Source organism: Elgaria multicarinata, chromosome 13 (assembly GCF_023053635.1).
Source record: "Elgaria multicarinata webbii isolate HBS135686 ecotype San Diego chromosome 13, rElgMul1.1.pri, whole genome shotgun sequence".
In the NCBI taxonomy this organism is placed as follows: Eukaryota; Metazoa; Chordata; class Lepidosauria; order Squamata; family Anguidae; genus Elgaria; species Elgaria multicarinata.
The window spans coordinates 7,340,050-7,365,172 of record NC_086183.1 but is presented as its reverse complement, the minus strand read 5'-3'; the positions used below and the strand labels follow the sequence as shown (position 1 = coordinate 7,365,172).

Here is a 25,123-nt window from a genome sequence, read left to right as displayed (position 1 = left end):
TTGTGATTGCTCCTACATTGCTCCCGGAAAGCAGAGCTGCTGCCTATGTGGTTGAGACTTCTCCTCAAAGGTCTGTTGCTTGAATGCTATATACCTACGCCAGGAAGCCCTGTGATGTATGGATTTTTTACGTTCCTGGAAATCATAGAATCATAGTAGAGTTGGAAAGGGCTTATAAGGCCATCAACTCCAACCTGCTGCTCAATGCAGGAATCCACCTTAAAGCATCCCTGACAGATGGTTGCCCAGCTGCCTCTTGAAGGCCTTTAGTGTGGGAGAGCCCACAACCTCCCTAGGTCATTGGTTCCATTGTCGTACTGCCCTAACTGTCAGGAATTTTTTCCTGATGTCCAGCTGGAATCTGGCTTCCTGTAACTTGATGCAGGAGCCACCACATTGGTTTAGATATGTGTAAAGAGTGTCTTAGGAACTATTGTAAAGGTTTTGCAGTTCCTAGCAGTTTTGACTTTCTGGGGCTTTCTCACAACAACTTCATTAGTCTCCTGATTTTTTACTTGTTTGCATAATTAATTTGTATGGTGGATTTTCTAAAAGAGTTTCTAATAGTACCTTGTCATGCCAGAACATTCAATTCTAGAAAAGCAACACCACACAGGTTTTGTAAACCAAGGGGTATTGCAGGATATTTAGGATGTCTCCACCAATAACTTCACATTCTGATTTTGTTCTGGTAATGAAAATGCACTGTTTCTACATACTGTTGGCCAAGCAGATCACAAAACATTTCCATTCTAGCGTTTGTTTCAATCTTCCTTTGAGCATTGGGGGTGAGGGAATTTTTCCACTTCATGATTTTGAGCCTTCAGAGTTTGCACACTGCTAACTCAAGTATACTGCATTTATTTATGTTTTATTACTTTGATAAGCCTCCCTTCCTTTCTTCCTCCAAAGTGCCCTCAGTGGCATTTTAGCCTCTGTAATTGAACCCTGTACAATTTGGTCAGTGAGGAAGGGTTGATGGTGCTATAAAAGCCTCACCTAGAAGCACCCAAGGTTCCTACTGCTTCTACAGTTCCAATTCGTTAGCCAAAACAACAAAGAGTCTTGTGGCACCTTAGTTTCAGATTTATATACCGTATATAGAGTTGGGAGGGTGGCAGGGGAGAAGAGCTGTAAATGGTGAGGAGGGAAGGAAAGCTGATTTCCGTCTTCAGAAGGAAATCAAATGCCAAAAGTGACATCCCATTATTAGCCATTGGCCATTCATTCACAGTGCAGCGCACTGAAACGGCACTTGAATCTCTCTGAGCATCTGATGAAATGGGCGATAGTCCATGGGAGCTTATGCCAGAGTAAATGTGTTAGGGTGCCACAAGACACTTTGTTGCTTTTGCTGCAACCAACTAAGACAGCCTCCCTGTGGAAATGAATATGTTAGGAGCAACAACAAAGTAGTTTGCCAGCCCTGCTCCTTTTTGTAAGTGTGCAGTTTTGCATTTTAAACTCAAAGCCTAGCTCTATAGGGATCTCATCTGCTGCTGCTCTCTGTGTGGTCAGTTGGGAGCAAGGGCCTGAGCTCCAAGGCCTAGCTCTAGCTGCACCACCGACAATCAGGCCTCTTTCCATCCACGTCTGCATCGCTCCTTCCCGTATGCTACCCTCCCACAGCACCACTTTGCAGAGATGCAGAAAGTAGATTTACTACAAAGGTGGGGAAGGGAGAAATGGGATGTGGTTTGGCAATATATGAAACAGATAGCAATAAGGGTGATTTCTGCTTTTCAAATTGGAAAATTCCCAGCCTGTAGTAACAGGCCTAAAAACATAAGAGCCATGCTCAAGAGTCCCATCTGTTCCAGCATTCTGTTCACACAGTGGCCAACCAGCTGCCTTTGGGATGCCCACAAGTAGGACATGTGTGCAATAGCACCTTTCTGCCTGTTCAAAAGTGGAGCTTGTGGGGGAATTGCAAAACCACAGGGGGAGATAACTCAGTGATTCATAGTTTGCCCAATATTGTGATTGCTGTCTTCTCATGGCTGGGTCTCTTGCCGCTCTGAAAATAGCTTGAAGAACATGAACGAGGGTTATGTTGCCAGTCAGCTCTGCTGTCTTCTAGGGAGGTATGTATGTCTCCTTTGTTTTCCATGTGTAGATGGTGCTGTTTTGGTCCCAAAGGCTACCAAAGTCACTGATGGAAATCAGGAACTGAGAGGGGTGTTTATGAGTTTACTTGGGGCTCCTAAATTCAACCAAGATGTGTTTGGTTGGACAAAGCTGGTAAGATCTCCAGCTATTATTCAAAAGTGCTGTGTAAATGCTCAATTCAGGGCAATTCGAGGTTGAATTAAGCAGAAAATTTCCATCTTAACGCTTTTTGAAACAGCTTCAGTTGAAAGTTATAAACTGAACTAATTCAGGAAAGATTGAAATCCACTCCAAGGGAAGGCTTTGTAGATTAAATGAGGGGATGTCAGTGTTTTCAGGCGTAACTGCATAACTATGTTTTCAGAAAGAGAAATGATTGTGTATATTTTTACACAGCCATTATTAGGAATGGAAAGGAAATTATTCTGCAATATTCGCTCTGAGCAACAAATATTATTTTGCACTCTGTGCTTCCCTGACTAGGAAATTCCATGGCAACTTTACAGAATCAATATTCTTTTGGAGGAAAAAGCACTAGAAACATATTGTGCTTGTAATATTGCATATCTTGCTGTGCTTCTAGATGAAGCTTTTATTGTGCAGTCGCCCTGCCTCAGACACAGAAAGGGGTCCAGATAATGTTGTCTTCCACATGTATCCCATGTTTTTCCACCACTGCTTCTGCCTTCTTCAGTACCACAAAAGAAAACCAGTTGAGGAGGGAGAGAGACAGAATAGCTGCACAAAGCCTTTTCATTACCGTATTTCTTCGATTGTAAGACGCCATCGATTGTAAGACGCACACTAATTTCAGTACCACCAACAGAAAAAAAAACCCTGAGACGCACCCACGATTCTAAGACACACCCCGTTTTTAGAGATGTTTATATGGGGAAAAAAGTGTGTCTTAGAATCGAAGAAATAGGGTAGTAGCCCTAGGAGCCGTCCACCTGGAAGAACCCTTGTTCAATTATGTAGGAGACGGCAGAAGCAAGCGCACAGATCACTGTACCTGCACCTGACAAGTTCAATACTTAATAAAAGTTTTACAAATAAAAGCTTAATAAAAAGTTCAGTGTTGTCTTTTTCTGGCCAAGTTCTAACTGCTTTCTTTTCAGGCCTTTTAACCCAAACACAGATTTGGCAAGCCAACTTCACAGCCTTTTCCAGCCCTGCTAGGGCGTGTGAGCTGATGATCCAAAGGGCTGAGAATCTCCTATCTTGGTTACTAGGCTTTGTAAATGGCCAGGTCAGTCCAAAACGAAAGGAAAGCTTTGAATTGCAGGATGTCATGGCGTGTCATACTGCTTCTGGCAGATGGATGTTGTTCAAAGTTTGCTCTGCTGCGATCCAAGGTATGTTTAGAGCAAAGGACAATCGGTGATCAATTTATACAGCAGCTGTGCTAAGCCTCTTTCATATCAAGGATTGAATTTCATTTTGGAGAAGATCCTAGGGGCTGCATCACAGTGTTGGTGAGGCAGAGGGCAAAATGGGGGAGGCTAAAGGCAAAAGGGGTCAGACCACCCAAAACAAGTTGGGTGCGCAAGGGGAAGGAGCATGGCCCTCTGGGGAATCCCAGAGAGCCAAACTGAGATACCAGGTGGAATAAATTGGGTCCCAGACCTGTGGTTCTGCACCCCTGCTATATCAAGTGACAGTGAGAAAGGCAATGAGAGCCCACTGTCTTCCTCCTCGAAAAGTACACCTCATGTGGTTTTTAAATGCCTCTTTTGCCCCTGCCCACATGTGGGACCCCAGAGGGTAAAAGCAGGTTAGGGAGTCAACCTACAGAAGAGAAGTGTTGGGTTGCGAGAGGGTTAAGTGTGTCCTCACCTCACTATTTCTCCAGTTCCAGTTCCCTCCTCTTAAAGTGCTGGGTTTTATCAAAAAGGGCCATCCATTGGTCTACCTTTATACATGTTTGTGTAAGGTATAGCCTGGTCCTTGGAGACCTAGACTTTTTCTGTAATGCCCTGAACATGTTAATAGATCTTCTGAGCTACTTAATCTTTCTCAATTACCTTAAGGCATGGAGAGAAAAAGCAGGTAACAACTGCACTGTCTAATCCAGGGGTGAGCAACTTTTGGACCTTCAGATGTTGTGGCCTACAGCTCCCAGTGGCTCTCATCCCTGGCTATTCTGGCTGGGGATGATGGGAGTTGAAGCCCCAAACAGCTGGAGGGCCACAATTTCCAAGTCCGTTATGTACCGAAAGCCAACTCAATCGTTTGGCCTAGCAGTAAGGTCTTACAAATGACGGGGCACTGGCAACTATCCAAATTCAGTGGGCAAATGGAGATGTCCTTTTACATTTTTATGCACAGCTCACTCAATAACTGTGAACCTTCCCCAAGGGGAACATAAAGTTCCTTATATCAAGGCATCAATGCCAGCGTTGTCTCCCTTGAGGCAAGAGGCCTTTCCCCATCATTTGCTACCAGATCATCTTCAACTGGAGATGCTGGGGATTGAACCTGGGACCTTCTGCATGCAAAGTAGGGTCTCCAGCACTGAGCCAGGGTTCCTCTTGGGGAAGCCCAAGCAGACACAGCCAGTGCCACGATGGAGCAGCTCCCAAGTGCTCACAAGACCCTGAGAGCGCTTGGGTGCAGGTCCACCATGGCTTCCGGGATCACACCCTGTGACCTTTGGGAATTGTGCATTTTTCTCCCCCCCACCTCTGATGGGGGCCTTAAAGGCCCTATTAATAAGGCCTTTAAGACCCCCATCGGCAGGACGGGGAGAGAAACACGCGATGTCCCCAAGGCTGGTGAAATTGCCCGTTTCCCTGGGGAAATCACATATCTCCTTCCTCCACGCTAATGGCTGGTGTTACTAGCGTGGAAGGGGGAAACACGTGATTTCCCCAGGCTTGGGGAAATCGTGTTTCTTACCCCACCCCACCCCATTGGCTCCTTAAAGGCCCTATTAACACTTGTCTCCAGAAAGTGCACATTTCCTCCACTCCGTTCATGGCAGCCACCATAAATGCCGTGGGGAAAGGGCTGGAGCCAAGACTGCTGCCGAGCGCTTGCGAATCTTGTGAGAACTTGACGGGCTCTCAGGGCCCAGTTCGTAGGGGTGGGCTGAGAAGGCGGCCAGAGCGCTTGCAGGGCGAGTGCTTACCAAGCCTCGCTTGTTCCCTTCACTAACGCCCCGCCCCGCCCCGCCCCACCACACACACCAGGAAATGCCAAGCCCAGACCAATAAGGTAACTCCGCTTGACACGGAGGGGCTGCCTTGCAAGAGATTCACTGCCAAGGTGGAGGGCAGGTTGACCGCCTGTTAAACAGTATCTTGTTTCCTAACCTGGAGAGATCGAGGTGGTGGGTAATAATATTATTTTTAAAAAACAAAAAATGCAATCAAAACCAATTCACAGCACAATCCTATGCAACGTTTGGACAGAAAAAAACACCCTACAATTCCCAGGGTGCTGGGAGTTGTGGGACTTTTTTTCTGTCTAAGCATGCATAGGATGGCGCCCTTACTTAGAATGTTTGAAAGTTGTTTTAATGTTTGAAAGATGTTTTAATTCATGTATGGTATGTTTTTAATCCGTTCTTAACATGTATTTTATATCATGTTTTTATACTGTTTGTTTTATACTTTGAATGGTTTTAGTTTTTGTGAACCGCCCAGGGAGCTTTGGCTGTTGGGCGGTATAAAAATGCAACAAATAAATAAATAAATAAATACTTGATTTAAAAAGACACCAGAGCAAGTGGCCAAGATTACACAGAGCCCACAATGCACAGCGCCGCAGCTGCTCTGGGAGGCACTCCTCAGCCACCGGGCACTTGCCTCAAATCCTCTGTTGCGAGTTGCACCCTCTGAGTTGGATGGGCTGGGAGGTACCCAGTTCTGTGATCTAAGCCTAACACCCTTCCCCCAACCTGGTGTCTTCCAGGTGCCTTGGACTACAATGCCCATCCTCCCCAGCCAGCTGCCATTCCTAGTGGTTAGAAGTCTTTTCTTTTTAACTCCTCCAGGTTGCCATGGCTTCCTTGTCAACAGTTGCTGGAGGATTCTTTCTGAGTGGCTTCTGGTGAGCACGGCTGCCCAGCAACCACGCAAAGCGTGCTTAGCAGCCGAGCTGATAGCACAGAGCAGCTGTAGACCAGGCCCCAAAGGAGGACTAGCCAGGGAAGAGAGGCGGTGAGTCGATGGAACCGTAGAGCCGATTTTGGGGAGTGGGGTCGTGCCGTGGTTGACGTGGGTGAGACGACTGCAGGGAATTGTAGGGCTTTTCTTCTTAGTTGGTTCAAAAAGACACAAGAACAGGTGTGTTTCCGAGAGACAATCATTCAAACGGCCCCGTTGTCTTGAACTTCCTTTGTGCCAGCCCTCTATTCTGCCTTTCACCCTGCTTTGTTTTAATTAATTTGTGTGAAGACCTTTCCTCCTCTGACCTGTCACTTACTCCTACAATGACTATCCTCTTCTTCAATCTATAACTTAATCAGGGCTGGCCCAAGGAATTTTGGCAAATCCAAACGCCACCATTGCCCGTCTCTTCCCTTCCCCCAAACTTCTACAGGTGGCGGTCAAAAAGCGTGCTCTCAAAATTCTTTTTAAGCCCTTCAAAAAACTCAGAAAGGTAGCCATGTTGGCTGTAAGAAAGAATATATATCTAAAATTCATATTAGGGCAGTACATTTATTATGCCGACTCATTACGTCTATTAGGTCAAAAAAATGGATGCAAGCTTTCAAGTTCTTCAGAATTCATCATCAAACAAGACGGAAGACAAAGCAAGGATGACGAAGGGGGCATTTTGTACTTTTTACAATGTAGTTTTCTCCATCAACTACTGCTTACGCCCACGCCAGGTTGATCACCCAAATAAGTATGCATACCAAATATGACTCTTTAAACTTATCAAAAAGCTATGTGTCGTGTGTGAGTTGAATTCTCTGCACACAGGACTGGGCAGGTGGGAGAGAATTTTATCAGCAGTAGGTGAGTCCCACACCAAGCAGGGGGATTGTGGTAATTGTAGTCCAGCACATCTGGAGGGCACCAGGTTGGGGAAGGCTGATGGCAAACCTGCCACTTGAAGCTACCTCCTGCCTTTGCGTCAAGATGTGGCCGGCCTGATATATGCAGATTTTCTTCTATGTAATTAAAAGTTTACTGCCATTTCAAAATTGTGCTAATTGAGAAAAGGTTTTAGTTATCTTTTTTGTGGGAGGGTCTCTTGGAAGGGAGGGCAATGGTTTCTGCAAAGTTACCTTTCCTTAAACAAAGGCACAAAAGACACTGCTGCATATCTCAACCAAAGACTTCGATGTCATGGAGGATGTCTGCTAGCATTGCTGGTGTTGTGAGCAAGCTATGCACTTTTGTTTATTCGTTCAGTCACTTCCGACTCTTCGTGATTTCATGGACCAGCCCACGCCAGAGCTTTCTGTCGCCCGTCGCCACCCCTAGCTCCCCCAAGGTCAAGTCTGTCACCTCCAGGATATCATCCATCCATCTTGCCCTTGGTCGGCCCCTCTTCCTTTTGCCTTCCACTTTCCCTAGCATCAGCCTCTTCACCAGGGTGTCCTGTCTTCTCATTATGTGACCAAAGTACTTCAGTTTTGCCTTTAATACCATTCCCTCAAGTGAGCAGTCTGGCTTTATTTCCTGGAGTATGGACTGGTTTGATCTTCTAAGGCTACCAAACGTAACATTCTAATATATCGAACAGTACGATGAAGTACAGCTCATTGGAAGAACAGAACCCTCATATGGCTTGTGTTGGCTCTATTTAATATCCACACCCAGGAACACTGGAATGTTGCTGCTCTGTAAGCGTAGTTCAATTGAAGAAGTGTGTTCCTTCCCCTAAAAAGAACACGGCTTCGTGCTTTGGTTTCGGGGGTTGGTACATGCCTAAGAGATGCCTTCCAAAAAGCACATTTCCCTAATTAGTGGAGGCTGGTGGCTCCAACATCAGTTGGGCCATGAATTTGCTCTGGGGCCTAATCTACACCAAGCAGGAGATAGCACTCTGAAAGTGCTATATAATTGGCAGGAGCCACACCAAGCAGGAGATAGCAGTATGAAAGCAGTCTATGGTATGTGTCAATGGGCCCCGACAGTTGTCAGTGCACTTCAATACCACTATAAAGCAGTAGTGTGGCACCTGCCTTTTATATACTGCTTTCATAGTGCAATTTCCTGCTTGGTGTAGATGAGGCCCTGGGTTTCAGTCAGAACTCTAAAGGAGCTATCCAAGGCACTGAACCAATTTTGGAGGCTGGGTTCAGGACCTTGGGTAGATCCTTTAAAGTTTTGACTGGACCTGACTGGAACCCAGAGCAGATTGACAGCCCCATTGATGTTGGAGCCACCAGCCTCTACTGTCCCCACTCAAATTTGATCCATTTCTGTCTCCCCCCACCCTCTCTCTCTCAAACACACAGAGTCCTGTTTAATCAGACCAAGGCTCCATCCATTCCAGCATTCTATTCACACAGTGGCTGCCCATCCGCCTGTGGGAAATTCACGAGTGCAACATGCTCCACATCAACCGCTGTCCATGGGCATGCTGCCTCTGGTTGACATATTTGCCACCGCTCGTTCATAGAATCATAGAATAGCAGAGTTGGAAGGGGCCTACAAGGCCATCGAGTCCAACCCCCTGCTCAATGCAGGAATCTGCCTTAAAGCATCCCTGACATACGGCTGTCCAGCTGCCTATTGAAGGTCTCTAGTGTGGGAGAGCCCACAACCTCCCTAGGTCATTGGTTCCATTGTCGTGCTGCTCTAACAGCCATCTGGTTGGTTCCTGATGTCCAACCAGAATCTGGCTACCTATAACTTGAGCCCATTAGTCCATGTCCTGCATTCTGGGGTGATTGAGAAGAGATCCTGGCCCTCCTCTGTGTGACAACCTTTCCAGTATTTGAAGAGTGCTATCATGTCTCTCCTCAGCCTTCCCTTCTCCAGGCTAAACATGCCCAGTTCTTTCAGTCTCTCTTCATAGGGCTTTGTTTCCAAACCCCTGATCATCCTTGTTGCCCTCCTCTGAACCCCTTCCAGCTTGTCTGCATCCTTTTTGAAGTGTGGTGCCCAGAACTGTATGCATTACTCAAAATGAGGCCTAAGCAGTGCCGAATAGAAAGGAACCAGTACCTCATGTGATTTGGAAGCTATACTTCTATTAATGCAGCCCAAAATAGCATTTGCTTTTCTTTGTAGCCACATCACACTGTTGGCTCATATTCACCTTGTGATCGACAACAATTCCAAGATCCTTCTTGCTTCTAGTATTGCTGAGCCCAATATCTGCCATCTTGTAATTTATTAACTTCAGCTTAATTTAATTTAGAGATGAGTGTGTTGTATTGGGATGGGTAAATCCTGAGCATCTCTTGTCTGATGTACCTCCAAAGCCTTCCATTGGGATAAAACAGGTGGGAGAACCAGAGACCTGCCTTCCTCAATCTGGTGTCCTCCAGCTGTATTGGACTACAAATCTCATGGCTGGGAGATGCTGAAGGTTGTAGTCCAAGACATTTGGAGAGCACCAGGTTGGGGAAGGCTGGTGTACACCACCCAGAACTTCTTGGAGGACGGAGCAAGATAAAAAGATAGTAAGTCCCACATAGTCAACATTCTGCCTTCACTTGGGAAGTCCCACATTGTCCAATATGAATAATTATAATGAAAATGGAGAGGAAGTAAATCTAGCTGAAGCAATCAATATTTTTGCCATGGCCTTGGAGGGAAACTAAACAGCCAGCCCCGTTTGCAAGCAGTGATGTGGGTTTCCTGGGGACATTTTCCCCTCTGTTGCTCTAAATTGATGGTGTTTTCATTTAGCATGTTGATTTGATTAACATTCAGTAAACAGAACTAAATATCTGGAAAGTTTTTTCCAATAGCCAAAAACAGTTGAACTGAAATACTTGGACGGGGGCGGAGAAATCCAATGAAGTACTCTTAGTGTGACTTAAATGTTTATATTAAAAAAAAATTCAAAGCTTTGCTTGAGCACTTGGAATCTTTGTAGATATTAAGACATGACAACATAATAGCATACTCTTCTCTTGCATTACTTTGATGGCAGTTTTATTTTCGTTTCCTAATTATGCCCAACATTTAATTTGCTTTTAAAAAAAAATACAATACAAGAACTGCACACTGGGTCAACATTTTCATTGAGCTCTCCACCACAATTCCTAGATCCCTTTCGTGGTCAGTCACTGTTAGCTTGGATCTCATCAGCATATGTGCAAAGTTGGTATTTTTTGCCCCAAGATGCATCATTTTACACTTATATTGACCTGCAATTACCATTTTAAGTTTATTTCCCTAGTTTGGAGACATCCTTTTAGAGCTCTTCTCAATTTCTTTTGTTTTAACCACCCTAAATAATTTGGTGTCATCAGCAAACTTGACCACTTCGCTGTTCACTCTTAACTCCATATGATTGATGGACAAGTTAAAAAGCCCTGGTCCCAGTGGGGTCCCAGTGGTTTGCATCCCATTTCCTCCCACCCTCTGCTTTTTGAGCTTTAATCAGTTATGGGCTAAGAGGACCTCGCCTTTTAGCCAATAATTGCTAATTTTGCTCAGGAACCTTTGGTGCGGAACTTTGTCAAAAAGCCTTCTGGGAGTCCACGTAGATAATGTCTATCAGATAATTATATGATATAAATATACCACATATTTATTGACATTCTCAAAGAAACCTAAAAGGTTAGTGAGACAGAACCCAACTTTCTGAAGTCATGTTGATACTTTTCCAGCAGGACCTGTCCTTCTATACGTTTGATAATTTTTCTCTTTAACAATGCTTTTTACCCATTTACTTGGAACAAACATTACTTGGGGAAGCTTCGGATGATCCACCAGCTACAGCCTTTCCTGGACAGGGACAACATAGCCACCGTAGTCCATGCACTGGTAACTTCCCGATGGGACAGGGCAGAGGGCTTCCTCTGTTGTGGCTCTCCAGTTGCAGAATACCCTCCCCTTAGAGGCCCAACTGGTCCTGATGCGGGTTTCATTTTGGCACCACGTTTGTTGGAAGATCAGCAATTTCACCTGTGAGATGGATGCTATCTGCCACCCAATGATTTGTTAACTTTTAATTTGCCAGTAAGGTCTAGAACAGGCTGAGGGCCAAATTCGATTTCAAAGAAGCTTTTGGGGGCCGTGTTCCAATAGTAGATGGAGCTGGAGGGGAAAGGGGTGGGACACAGGCCCCATAAAACATCAGCATGTTTTTGCTTAAAGCTCTTACTGCCAATCACTGAGCTTCAGGAGTGGTATCTCAAGCTACACAAAAGCCAGGAAACCACCAAACGATCAATGGTTGGAGGAAAAGGTTGGGGCCAGGTAAGGTTGCGTGACCTTCTAGGGACCACCTGAGGGGCAGACTAGGACCTCCAGGGGGCCTGATTTGGCCCCTGGGCCTGAGATTCTGCATTCCTGGTCTAATGTATCATCTCTCGTTGCTATTTACATCAGTTTCACAGGCTCTCTTCCTGAAAACATCAATTCAGGCATAGTATCCGCCCTACATCTTCTGACTAAAATAATTCATCCAGTTTTTCTGCAATCTCCTCCATTATCATCCAATGGTCCAACTGTCTCTCTAGCTGGTTTCCTGCTTCTGAGGTATTTAAATAATTCTTTATTGTTGACCTTGATGTTATGTGTGATCTGCTCCTCAAAATAAGTTTTTGCATCTCAAGTTGTTTGCTTGCATTTTCTTTGTGCAAGTTTGTGTTCCTTTTCATTCTCCTCATTTCAGCCAGTTTCTGAAGGAAACATTTCCCCCTCCTCGAATAGCTTCCATGACACTGCTCTTCAACTATGCTGGCGACCTCTTGGACATGGTGCTAACTTGCCTAATCTGCAGTATACATTCTTGCTGAGCTTTGTGGTCTTGAATAACTCCCAAGTATTTTGAAGAGATTTAATCTTCAACTTCTCCTTACAACTTCCTTTTTTACCAGTTCCTCATTTTATAGACATTTTCTTGAACTCAATTGTGACTGTGCCGTACTTCTTTGGCAATTTTCTACCTAAATGTAAAGTAATTTTGATAGCACTGCGGCAACTATTTCCAACTGCCTCAAAATCATTCACATCTTACGCTCAGTCCTGGATGGCACCATTTAGGATTAAATTCAGGGTTGCCTCCCCTCTGGTCAGTTCTTGTTCTAGGACACAATGGTTCAGGCCATTGGGAAAGTGTAACCTCATCGTTATGGAACACCGGGACCAGATTGGTGCCCCATAGAGAATCTGCGGAATGATTTTGGCCTTGAAGATCTGGGAAGAATTTCCCACCCCTTGTGTAAAAAAGAAAGAATGAGAGTTATTGCACTCACATTTTGTTCAGCTTTAATCGTAATCTGCTTCCCCTGCTCTTTCCAAGAGACGGTTTCATGAAACCATATGCCCAGATATTCATAGGAGCCCACTTGCTCGGCCTTGGAGTTCCCCATGAACCAGGAAACTGACCTTACGTTTAGGAAAAACCAAGACCTCAGATTTTGTATAATTGATTGATTTTGATAATCGGCAAAGCCACCCAGCAGTCTCTTAATGCCCACCCTACTCTGGGAAATCAGAGCAGCATTGTCTGCAGACAAAAGAAGGAAGACTTTGGTGGAGCACCTGTGTTGGAAATTCCCTACATCCACAGCTGAGCAATAAAACGTATTAGGACCACTTAAAATGTCACGAAATAGTGCACGCTTTCAAGTTCTCCAATCCTCTTCACCGAGCTGGATGTGACTGAAAGCAGGGGGAGGGGTGATGTTGTAGCCATAAGCTCTGCATTTAGACTTGGGAAGCTGCCAGATGAGGTTTTTTTTTATTGTGCAATTGTCCTGCCTCAACCACAGAAATATTACATGTGTGTGTGGTCCAGAAAACGTCAGCGTCCTTTGCAACCCTCTTGTGCTTTCTCACCGTTTCTTCAGTCTTTTTTCAGGCCACAAAATAACCCCTTGAGGAGGAAAAGCCGGAGTTGCTGCACAGTGCCTTTTGACTGGTAGTGCTAGGAGTGCTCCACCTGAAAGCATCCAGTCTCAAGGTGGAGATTGCACACTGACTGAATCCATCTCTCTGCTAGGTGCTGCTGGTATCGGGTTGCACCTCGGATCCTTACATGTTGAAACCATGGTCCTGGGGTCATTGCATCTCTGAATGTCTCTACTTTTGTCTTTCACATCAGGACGCCGCCATGGCCACTCTGAGCATGAAGCCGGGCCAAAGGTTCACACTCCCAGACTGGCACACCAACAGTGACCTCCTCTCAACCAACGCCGAGCGGCAACGCTTCGCTTCCCACCAGATCAGGCAGGAGGCCCGGGTCCTTCGCAATGAAACGAACAACCAGGTGGGCAGCTCTTCTAGTGCCTCTGGAGCATTTCAACACCTGCTCTATAGCCCCTCCCGAAAAACTGGGGATGTGGGCAGGGGAGAGAGAAGCTAATTTGGGGTCAGAAATTTGGAGGTGGAGTGACCTAAGGGAGCAAGAAATCATGGCAGGGCAGCCAGAACATAATACAGGTTATCTGACATGGTTAAAATTATTAGTATTTAATGCAGCATAATAAAAGCTTCATCACATCTGCGCGGCTTCTGTTGCTGCTCCCACGTCGCTTCCTGAAAACAGGAAGTAATTAGCTCCATTCAGTCTGGTAGGAGAGAGCAGCAACCGGACTTAATGAGGGTTTTTTTGTGGCACAAAAATGGCCAGAAGGGGCAGAAGACGGGTGAGAGGCAGATGATGTCATGTGAGTAATTCGTGAGTGCCCAGTAACGAACGTGCAGTAAAACGCTCGCCGGATGGATCTTTCAAACAGAATATTGCCTATAATAATGAAAGAGGATGTATCTGTCTTTCCATACATCTTTCAGTACCATAGTGCAAAGACCATGAAACCTAGACAGCTGAAACTTGGTATGCATATTAAGGGGACTCTAGCGGTATGTACCGCTAGGGATATTTTGTGTTTAAAGGACCTGTTCAGACAACACACTAAGCCATGATTAGGCTGCTAACCCTTTTGCAGAAAATGGTTAGTGAGCATGTTTGAATTGTGGTTATATAGCCACCATGGCTAGGCCATGCTAAGTCATCACATGTTACATTAAGCCATAATGTTTAGCGCAAAATGCTTAAGCACTGTGGCTTAGCGTGACATCTGAACAGGGTGTGATTAATAATTTAAATGTGTCTCTACGGTTGAAGTCTACAATATAATCTTCAGCAGCTAGTGAGAGAGTCCAACATTTGGGTGGTTACCTGTTCTCCACCTCTAACTTAAATATTTCTTTATTACCTCTTTTATTTATTTGCTGCTTTATCCTTGGTTTCTACCCTGCCATGTGCATTGATGGTGCTAAATAAATAAATAGTAGAGAGGCAACCTTGTGGGCTTAGGCTTTCCTTTCTCCCTGTAAGGGCATGAGCACAGCCCTTACAGGGAGTAGAAAGGGTGACTTGAAAACCCTCTGGCTCCTTCTCTCCTCTCCAGACTAAATGGGATGAACACGACAACCGTACACGGCTTAATGAGCGGATCGACTGTGTCAATCGATGGAAGGAAACCCTGGACAAATGCCTCACAGACGTCGACACTGAAATCAACGCCTTGACCCTGGTATGTGGTCTCCCAAACCCTCCCAAGCCCCGAACCCAAGCCCCCAGTGACGTATAAGCAGGTGCTGTGGGTGCTGTGATTCTTGGCAAGGGCAGAAAATCCAGAGTTCAGCATCCTGAAAAAGAAAACCTAGTAAGCTGTCTAATACCAGGTCAGACTCTTTATCTGTCTAGCTCAGTATTGTCAAACAGCACAGCCAAGGCCGGCCCGGCCCTTAGGCAAAATGAGGCAAGCTGCGGACACACCTCAGGCAGCAGATTTGGGGGGTCATGAAAGGGCAGCAAATAGTTATTTAATTCACTATGCTTTGTTTTTTTTTACTGTCAGGAGTGGGGAGAGGCAATAGGGAGATTTTCTGCCTCAGCTGCCCAAAGAACTTGACTGGCCAAGGACACTGTGTACCTCAGCGTGGCTGGGAGAAGCACCTCATGCTGCTCCACCTCAGGCAGCAAAATATTTGGGGCTGGCCTGAACACAGCAGCTCCCCAGGGTTTCCGGCTGGAATCTTTGCTTTCTAGCCCTAGCTGGGTTGAACTTGGGACCTTCTCCATGCAATCATATGTTCAAGCACTGAGTTATGGGTCCTCCCAAGTCATGGGAATCTAGCTTTCGTTTGTCACCACCACCACCACCAAGAATCGGTTCAGGGACGTTCAGTGAGTTTTCTACCTGTCAAGGGATGGAGCTTCCACACTCTGCATCGCTCACTTCCCTTTACCGTGACTAAAGCAAGCAGACACACTCATGCAAACTAAGGAAATACATGCAAATCTTGTTTAAGTTGCGTAGAATTCATTCAGATTGCAGAATTGAGCTTTCTGGGTGCAGAATTTCACCTTGGCTTGGAATTTTGGTTTGCTCTTAACATCCAAAGTCTGCACAGACTTGTCTAGGACCGTTGAGGGTCTCCAAACTTGTCTGCCTTGCCCAAGACTTTCCAAGGGTGCAATTCAGGGCCAAGTCTCATAAATTAGTGCACTGCAAAAGTGTGTCGGGTGGTTCTGTGCAGAAGTTGGCGTGTCATGGCTTCATTGTCAGCCAATAGTTCCCAAGTCCCCAAAGATCTACTGGAAGTAGATGAAACGATTCACACATGAAAACCTGCTTGAGGTGAAAGTTGAGCATCTTCATGTGCTAGAATCCACTTGACCCAGCTGCGAGAGTTTCCCAAAGGAAATCTGACCGGTCCCCACAAATTGTTTTTAGTTCCCTTCATATCCTGAGAGAGGAAGAAAGGTGAGGTCAATCCCTAACCTTATTCTAACTATTCCTCTTCAGATGAAGGAGGAGGCGGAACGAGCCTTGCAGGCAAAGAACCTGCCACTTGATGTGGCCATTGAAAACCTCACCCTCCGGGAGAGTCGTCGAGCCATCGACGTGGTGAAGGACCCTGTGGAGGATGAGCTGCATAAAGAGGTGGAAGTCATCGATAGCGCCAAGAAAGACCTTCAGCAGAAAGTGAGCGAAGCCTTTGAGCAGCTCTGGTGAGTCCACGGGTCGGAGGGTCCAACACAGCTTTTTGGGTTGGTGCCTGATGCTGGATTCAAAGATGGCACAATGTGGAGACAAACATCTATCTTGGCATAATGGCTTGAAATTGCACAAGCCCTTCTTAGCTTGACACCTTATGTATTATGTCTTTGATTTATATCCCACGTTTCTACCCAAAAAATGGTGCTCGAGACAGCTGACAATAATAGCTTCCTTCCCTCATAGAGGCCTGGTTCAGACAACACACTAAACCACGCTGCTTAACCCACATATTCTTTGTTCCCTTCTTTGCTTCCTTCCCACATAGTTAGACGTCTTTATAGTGCATTTCAAACCTTTGGAGTAACTGAGTGTTCCATACTCCCTCAGTAAGATTTACACCAACCTTGTAAGGTATGCTGGCATTTTATGCTTGTTTTAAATTGAAAAGATTTATATCTTGTCTTACAAACACTTTCCCAGGGCAGCTTACACAACTACTTAAAAATAATAATACAGATAAGAAACAACTTTTAAAACCCTAGAATTATTCCCATATTATTGAAGTAGAGCTGAGGCTGAGAGAAATGGGCATGCAAGACCTTAGATCCCTCGTAACTTTATGAGATTTTAATAAATGAGATTAAGTGAGATTTTAACTGGAAATTTGACAGCTCATGCTCTTAGCTAATATATTACACTAGCCTCCCAATATACCTTCTAAATTTCCTTTTGTATCCTTGATTACATGTCCGGCCACTACTTGATCTTCACGTTCTCGGAATTTAATTCTGAACATCATCTAGTACTTCGTGCTGAAAATAAAGGTCATGACATGGTTTATACATCCCTTATCCTGCAATAGAATAGGTGGAAGATCAGAGCCCTCTAATAATTTAGGGGCTCTTTCCCTATCATGCTTTTGGCAACTTGAACATGATCTGAAGGTTAGCAATGGTAGAGATTGTAATTACGGAGTAAATATAAATAATTCCTTAGTTTTTATTAAAAGTGTCTTCACACTACACGCAACTTGAACTCAGACCATCACAGCTACACCTGTATGTTGTGGGCTGTGTTTCGCATTCATGGAGATGTATGATAAACTATTGTGCCGGAGCATGGAGATTATTTGGTCGCCAGCCATTACCTGAACCCCTCATTATTTGTGCTGGTCACTAAACCAAATGAAGATTGAGGGCAACTGGAGGCCGACACTTGAATTCTCTCTCGAAACCTTTGACATCTCTGTTCTCCCACACCCTGCCTTTTCTTTTCATTCCCAGCCTATTGCAAGAGGCCCGTCAGCAGCTGAACTTTGACCATCGCGGGAAAATGGAAGGCTTGGAGATTGACCGGACCTGCGTTTCCCTCAATATCAACTCTCCCAATATCTCCTACAAAGTCAACCCTACCCGAGTGCCGATCGGGTAAAGCTGTGTGCCTCCCCCTGCTCTTCTTCCAAAATGGGCAGCTTGCAGGGCAGCGGTGGATGGGTTGTATTTGCCTGAAATGGCATTCAGTTCTTGTAAAGAAACAAGGCCTGTATTAAGTATGTACAAAAGATCCATGTTGTAGCTACAGAGACGTGTATTGGGCTAGAGTCAGACGACAGTTTCTTTTTTTAAAAAAAAAAAAATTATCCAGCACCCTTGTTTCCCCTGGTCCTGCATGCCCATTTCTTTCCCCCCACTGTTGTCTCTGGTCACACAGGGGGTAGGAGGAACACCTTCCCCCACCCCACAACCTGTACTGCATTCCTCTTTGGAGGCCCTTCTCTGGGTGCTCTGGACAACTGAGGTAAGGTGAAGATCTTTTTTTAAAATTATTTTTCAAGGCTTTTAAATATCTGGTGTACACTCGGATTGAAGACAGAGAGGAATCTAAGGAGGAGGAATTGATCAAAGTAAAACATCAGTCAGCCTTGATAACCCCAGAGTCTCCCCCCCCCTTTTGGCCTGGTAATGCCTGTGGGGCGGGGAGCATGTGGCTCAGTCCTGCCCGGCTAATATTAGGAAGAACGTTATCTGCCTCTGCCCCACCACTTCTGGGGTCTCTGGAACCTCTTTATATAGTGCCAGTTCTTTCACCAGTTTTGACCCCAGAGTTTCTGCCTGAGGTGGAGCATCTAAATGACATCACCTCTTCCACTCATTAGTAGAGGTGGGGAACACACCCCACTGGGAAGCTTTCCTGTGCAAAGGCCCATTCAAGTGCATGGTCCTGCGCTTGTGTGCAGCTCTGTGCCTCAGTTTGCCTAATGATAGGACCACCTTTTCCTTTCATACAACAGCAGTGTGACATCTCGCAGTCCAACATGTTCAGCATGGTGTTTGAGTTAGGGAGAGCGAGAGACTGAAAGCAAAGCTCATTCTAACCAACCAAACCAGCTGATCCCTCTGGCTATTGTAGATCGCTCACTCCAGAGCAGTGGGACCAGTACAGCCAATATAACAAGGACCGAGCAGAGGCAGAAATGAAAGCAGCGGCGGAGTTGCGGGAAGCCATAGCGCTCACCATTGCCCAGGTAAACTACTTAGGTTCCCGCTGACTTATAGGAAACTGCTAAATTTATAATTTAAATTATTTAATACGATGGAGCAGATATAATTTAAATTATTTAATACGATGGAGCAGATATGAATTCATTAATGTGGGAGTGGGTCCATTCTGGGAGTGGCTTTTTTGTTTTGTTTCATTTTTTAAATTCTACTATTTATAAAGTCTAAAAGTTCTAATATAAGATGAAGACAAGTCAGATATATACTGGAAATGTGGAGTGTGGAAAATAGGGAGGGGGATTTTCAACATTATTGGTGGGCTTGTAAGGCATAAATTTACTAAACCCAAATAGTGAATTTGGTAACCCAGATTTATGCAAAGGCATATTCCCCAAGGTACGTACTGACATGGTTGCAAGGAGTACTTTCTAAAGATAAAGACATCTTGTTAGCTAAACACTTAAGAAAATCAGAACAAGAACATTGAACGTTAGGATCCTGCAGTGTTGAATAAGATTACGTGGCATCTTCAGCAAATTTAGGACTGATAGATTTGGAGAGGATTGGAGGTGTGTAATGGGGGAAAAACTGGGACTCCATACAGAGTACTATTAGAGGAAATATCTTTCCACTACAACTGTGAAATAAAATAGAACTTGAGTAATTGCCCTATTATAATAGTTATTGTTGGTGGGAATGAATGTATGCAATATTATATATTTTCTTGGTATTCTTGTATTTATGGTATTCTTGTAAACGTATGTTTCGTGCATAAAAAATTAAAATTAAAATAAAAGACAATTTATCTTACCAGTATGGAATCTTGTAGGGGGAAAATTACTTAGTGAGGGGTACAATCTAGCCATCCTTTGGAGAAAATTGATATAATATGACTGAGATATGTAGCATTTTTTTGAAAAAAGATTTTGAACTGACGTGTGGTGGTTCCCTGTTTGCAGTGGTTCCATTATATATAGAGAGAGTGGGGTGGGGGGGAGAAAGAGAGGTGTAAAAGTGGTACAACAGCAAAGCAAAAGGAGGCTCTGGGTCTACTATGGATGGAGTCAGTCTTAAGTTAAAACGTATTAGAAAGATAGATAGTCTAACAATTACTCTGTTGTTAGTCTATCTACCTTTCCTAAATAGATATTGATATGTGAGCTACTCTAGCAGGACCGTTTAGCATTGCCTACAAATGGTTCTCAGAATGAGACTATGCAGATAGAAGAGGAAGGGTCTGCACATTAGAGCAAAACTGCTAATCTTTCATCAAATTCCTGAAGAGGACATGTGAACCTACGGTGCTTCAGGTTCATCCAGCTCCTAGTCCCCCATCCCCTGCAAGACCAAATAGTGATTGTGGCCTAGTTTTTGAAGAGATGGTCATACTACGTCTGGGCTGTGGCCACTTCATCCTGCAGGAGGGGCAAGAAATTCCCTGCACACAGAAACTTAACATGTTGGGGGAGATAGACTGTAGCCTAAGATTTCCCCTGACATTTTAGTTTTCTATGTAGAGGGTTTTTGAAAGGAAGAAAAGTGGAAACATTCAGTAATCCTGGGACTTTAGATATCTTTGTTTAAATTCGGAGAGTGTCATTCTGAAGGCCAAGAGAAGCTGCAGAAAATTAAGGAATGTCCAGCTCCTGACTACCCATCAGGAAACACCATAATCTAGACAGACAGCTGAAATCTTAAAAGGAACAGCAGTAGTACAGATAACTTTTGGAGAATGTGTAGTGGATAGAATGCTGAACTTAGACCGGGAAGCCCAGGTTCAAATCTCTGCTCACTGGATGAACTCTTGCTGGATGATCTTGAGCCAGTCTCTCATACTCAGCCTCACCTATTTCAAAGGACTGTTGAGAGAATAAACAGGCATAGCAGGTTTTGCATTTCAAAAACCTGCAAAACCTATTTGCCTTGAGAAAACAGCAGGGCAAGTGGAAATGTCTGAAACTATGATTTCTCTCTCCACCTTAACTTTTGATGCACATTTTCACCTCCAGACTGACAACGAGCTAGAAGCTCAGCGTGTGGCCACAGAATTTGCTTTCCGGAAGAGAATCCATGATTTGGAGAAGGCCCTTGATGAGCTGAGGTGGCAAGAGAAGAATGTAAATCTTTGTTCTGTTGCTGGAGACTTGCAAATTTGTGAAGCCATAATCTGGAACTTGCACATATATAGAATGAATCCATGCGGAGTGTAGATTCATGTTCTCATTAAGCTTCTTTCACACTTCAGGATGTTAGCCTTCTACAGATATGGGTGGGTGGGTGAGTGGGTGTTCTCCGTCTTTAACTGCCTCAAGGATCAAGAATTACACTTGCATGTACACATATATTCATTCTCTCTTTAACAGCAGATACACAAGTGGAAGATTTATTTTTTCTATTGACACGGGATTAGAATTCAGCCTCTGGGTGGGAAATATCTTCGTACCTGAGTTCCTGTACAATGTCAATTGCAAATGTACAATTACTTCCTGGTAGTATTAGTAACTTTCAACTGCAGGATGGCAATGAAACCAGCCTTTTGAGAGATATTTGAGGGCCTGGGGAACCACTGTGAAGTTTGCCCCTAACTTTCCTGTTCCAGTGGTCACTAGGCATCCTCCCCGCAAGGGCATCCACACTCCTCCTCCCTTTTGCAGCCTGCAGGGGAGAGAGAGAGCTTGGGAGCAGCAGGTTACGCTGAGCTGCAGCCCCATCTTTATGGCCTGCTTTGCAAATGGAAGCAGCACCTCTTTAAATCATTAGGAAAACCTGCTCAGCTGCCAGCTGCGCTTTCCATGCTTCCTGCACGGTGTTTCTGACAACGTGCCATCATCCCCTCTTCCCATTGTATCCTTGATTTTCCTCAGACCCTGGAAGAAATTGCTGAGCTGGAGGAAGACATCCGGCGCCTGGAGGAAGATCTCCGGAACAAGGTGTGGAATCTGAAACTGGCTCACACCCGCCTGGAGACCCGGACTTACCGCCCCAACATGGAGCTTTGCCGTGACCAGGTACAACAAGCCTTTGAATAGGTGGGACAAAGACGTGTGAATGGGAAGACAAGGCACAGAGAGGGCCCAACGCTCCCCTGAATGGCCCGTGTACTTTGGAGGCTATTTGCAGGAGGCGTTAAGCACTTCACTTCACTGCCCGTTCATGCTTGGTTTCGTCCAGGGACACACGCTGTAACCTGTGTCTTGGTGTCCTTTGTAGAAGCCAAGCCATAGTCGTAATGATAGGGGAACTAACCTGGGAGTGATCGTGTTCCCTTAACAAGACTAGCATTCGGTACTTGTGGATTCTGACAATCTTCTCCTGTCCTTGGCTCTCAGGCTCAGCATGGTTTGACGGATGAGGTCCATCAGCTAGAAGGAACCATCGCTGCACTGAAGCAGAAGTTGGCACAGTCCCAGTATGTTCCTCTGTTTCCCTCTCCCTTTTAATGGTGAAAAGGAATAGGCCACCTTTAGAATGAGCATCATTTGCTCTTTGGGCAGCTCAAGGGTGCCTTTGGTTCAGTAGATGCTGCCATTGCTCTAGATGGCTTATGTGATGGTGGTGATTTATTAAATTTATTAGACATCTTCCCTACCACCACCACCAAAAAAAAAAAAAAAAGCCTCAAAGCACCTTAACAACAGAGATTAAAACACACATATTTAAAACAGCTTAAAACAATTAACAATAAAATACCAGGACCTGATAAAAACAACTACATTCAGAAGCTCTATCATATGCCACAAATTGTCATATGCCTGAGAGTAGAGGGAAGTCTTAACCTGACAATGTTGGCGCCAGGTGGACCTCACTGGGGAGAGCATCCCACAAGCGGAGCAGCCACTAAAAAGGCCCCCTCCCTTGTTGCCATCCTCCGAGCATGTAGCTCCTTGATCCGAGACACAACTTGTCAGGAAATAATCATGTTTAAAGTGAGTTCTAAAATTGATCATGTCTATATAGGGAGTCCCTGCCATGAGGAGAGAAATCTTTGTTCCTCCAGTATGGCTATTTGTCCTTATAAATGTTACCTGTACCTGGAAAAAACGTTCATGTTAAAGTCCCTGCGCCCGCCCAGTACCATATGGCTGAAATCCTGTTTCAGTCAGATGGGAGCACATTCTTCCCAGCGCTGTCAGAGTCCCTGCCACTCACATCCCAGTTATTTCCGATCTCAAATTGGAGATAACGGCAGGAATTCCACTGCCACCCCAACAAGGGATTCCTCCAAGGCAGTGCTAGATGGGAGAGGCCTGAGGACCAGAGGTTCTGTATGCCTATTCTAGAACAACACTGGAGGATAAGGACTTGTACATCAGGAAAAACTTCCTGACTGTTAGAGCAGTATGACAATGGAATCAGTTACCTAGGGAGGTTGTGGGCTCTCCCACACTAGAGGCCTTCAAGAGGCAGCTGGACAACCACCTGTCAGGGATGCTTTAGGGTGGATTCCTGCATTGAGCAGGGGGTTGAACTCGATGGCCTTGTAGGCCCCTTCCAACTCTGCTATTCTATGATTCTATAACCTCGATCATCTTTTCTTGGCTTTCTGCAGGGATGCTCTGGATGCTCTCTACAAACACCTGTACCGCATCCAGACAGACATTGGCTACAAAACCAACTCCCTCATGCTGGATAACAAATGCATGGATAGCAGGCGGAAGCTGACAGTCCCTGCTGAGAAATTTGTGCCTGAGGTGGACACCTTCAATCGAACCACCAACCGTACCCTCTCACCCCTCAAGAGTCGACAACTGGAGCTGGCATAATGTAATGGCATGGGATTATAATCCCCTGAGTAATGCTGAAGAAAGAATTGGTTTGGGAAGTGAGCACCACAGTTCCTCTCAGTGCCTCCCTTCCATGCCGAACCAAGGATTTATTTCTCCCTACTCCCAAAGTTGCGCAACTGCCCCTGGTGTGACTCTTATAGCTTTGGTACTCCAAGAAAGTTAATAGCCAATAAACAAACCCATTCCCAACTGCAGGTGTTGTCCGGCCATTAGCAAAACATTCCTGATTCTTCAAACAGTAAATTGTCATTCACAAAGCACTTTGATGCCCGAGGCAGAAAATCTGAATGGTGGTCCCTAACATACTAAGAAGGAAAAAACGGAGGAATTCCAGATGCCAAAAGAAGATTTATCTGTAGGCCCAATGTGTTTCAGAAATCTTTCCTCAGAGGCGTGCTTTCAGCAATGATCCACAAAGGCTAGGGGCACTCCAGTCCCTTGCATTGTTAAAAATGTGCCCCTGAGGAAGGATTTCCAAAATGCATTGGGCCTAGACGTATCTCTTGTTCTTTTGGCATCTGGAGTTCCCCCCTCTTTCCCCCCTGCCTTTGGTGCAATCCCATTTTTGTTGTTGGTTTTCCACCTCTCCTATTAACACAGAGCATTGTGTTAACATTGATGGTGCTATATAAATAAATAATAATAATAATAATAGCACAATCCACGAGGAACTATTGGACATGCAACCGCCCAGAGAGCTTCGGCTATTGGGCGGTATAAAAATGTAATAAATAAATAAATAAATAAATAAATGCAACTCCTGTTCGTTTCAATAAGGCTTGCACAGGAGAACTTCCCAGTGCTTCAGGTCATGTCTGTCTATCTCCCACATTGATGTCCTTAATGGCACCTAAAACATGCTGCCTGACTTTGAAAGAGTCAGGAAGCCAAACTGCATTTGCAGCCACCTATTGGGGTGGGGGGCAGTGAGCTTAACTTGTTAATTGCAGGCAGTGCTACTTTCTTCTTCATAATCACCCCCAGAAGCTGGCACAGCAAGTAAGTTAGCTTAAGAGTCTGGCCCCTTATTCAAACAATATAGGGCCTGTTCAGAAGACACCTTAAACCCTGCTGGTTAAGGCTTTTGGTAAAGCAGAAGGTTCTAAGGTGTCTTGTGCGATACATTTTACTAAACACTGCTCACTCATTAACCACAGTTGGATCGTCTGCGGCAGGGTTAGTGGCGCTAACCGTGTCTTCAAGTGTTGTGTGCGACAGCACGGCTTGTGATTAGTGCTAACCCCAGAGAACTACACTTTTGCTAACTACAAAGCCTGAAGTGTCTTCTGAACAAGCCCAATAATGTCTAGAAGTGGGGCAAAGTGCCAGAATTAAGCTGTGACCGAACCCTCTGGGCAGAGTTCAGGGCCTTATTGGAATTTTCTGTTAGCGTGTTTTCTGAACTGGCGATGGCTAACGTGTTAAATTGCCACCCTTCCTTCTAGTTTACTATTGACTCTTCTAGATTATAATTTTCATCCTCATCCTAAATTCAGAAAAATCCAGAGAGGTGGCCTTGGAGCTATATTGGGTCCTCCCCCACCCCTTGCTCTCAGTTTGCTCAAGGTCACCACAAATATTTCCCCTGAACTTCAATGCCCCCTTAGTTACTCCAACTGTGCATGGTA

The 25,123-nt window shown here is 45.0% G+C and overlaps 1 protein-coding gene across 2 annotated transcripts; it reads left to right on the top strand.

The window, feature by feature from the left end:
* The first annotated feature begins 5,352 nt into the window (after positions 1-5,352).
* Positions 5,353-23,652, top strand: TEKT2 (tektin 2). Of its 2 annotated transcripts, XM_063139911.1 has the most exons (11): positions 5,353-5,440; positions 6,107-6,272; positions 13,303-13,467; positions 14,612-14,737; positions 16,016-16,221; positions 17,494-17,637; positions 18,620-18,734; positions 20,718-20,825; positions 21,573-21,716; positions 22,038-22,117; positions 23,258-23,652. In XM_063139911.1, the coding sequence occupies exons 3-11, from the start codon at positions 13,312-13,314 to the stop codon at positions 23,469-23,471; spliced, it is 1,293 nt and encodes a 430-aa protein (XP_062995981.1). In that variant the 5' UTR covers positions 5,353-5,440; positions 6,107-6,272; positions 13,303-13,311; the 3' UTR covers positions 23,472-23,652. The 2 variants fall into 2 exon arrangements, with proteins under 2 accessions (XP_062995981.1, XP_062995982.1); XM_063139912.1 differs by lacking the exon at positions 6,107-6,272 and having other exon boundaries at positions 5,358-5,440.
* The last annotated feature ends 1,471 nt before the right edge of the window (positions 23,653-25,123 follow it).

Coding starts and splice junctions, on each gene's coding strand:
- TEKT2 (XM_063139911.1), top strand. CDS start 13,312: ATGGCCACTCTGAGCATGAAGCCGGGCCAAAGGTTCACACTCCCAGAC. Junction 20,826..21,572: donor TGAGGTGGCAAGAGAAGAAT/GTAAATCTTTGT, acceptor GATTTTCCTCAG/ACCCTGGAAGAAATTGCTGA. Junction 21,717..22,037: donor TGGAGCTTTGCCGTGACCAG/GTACAACAAGCC, acceptor CTTGGCTCTCAG/GCTCAGCATGGTTTGACGGA.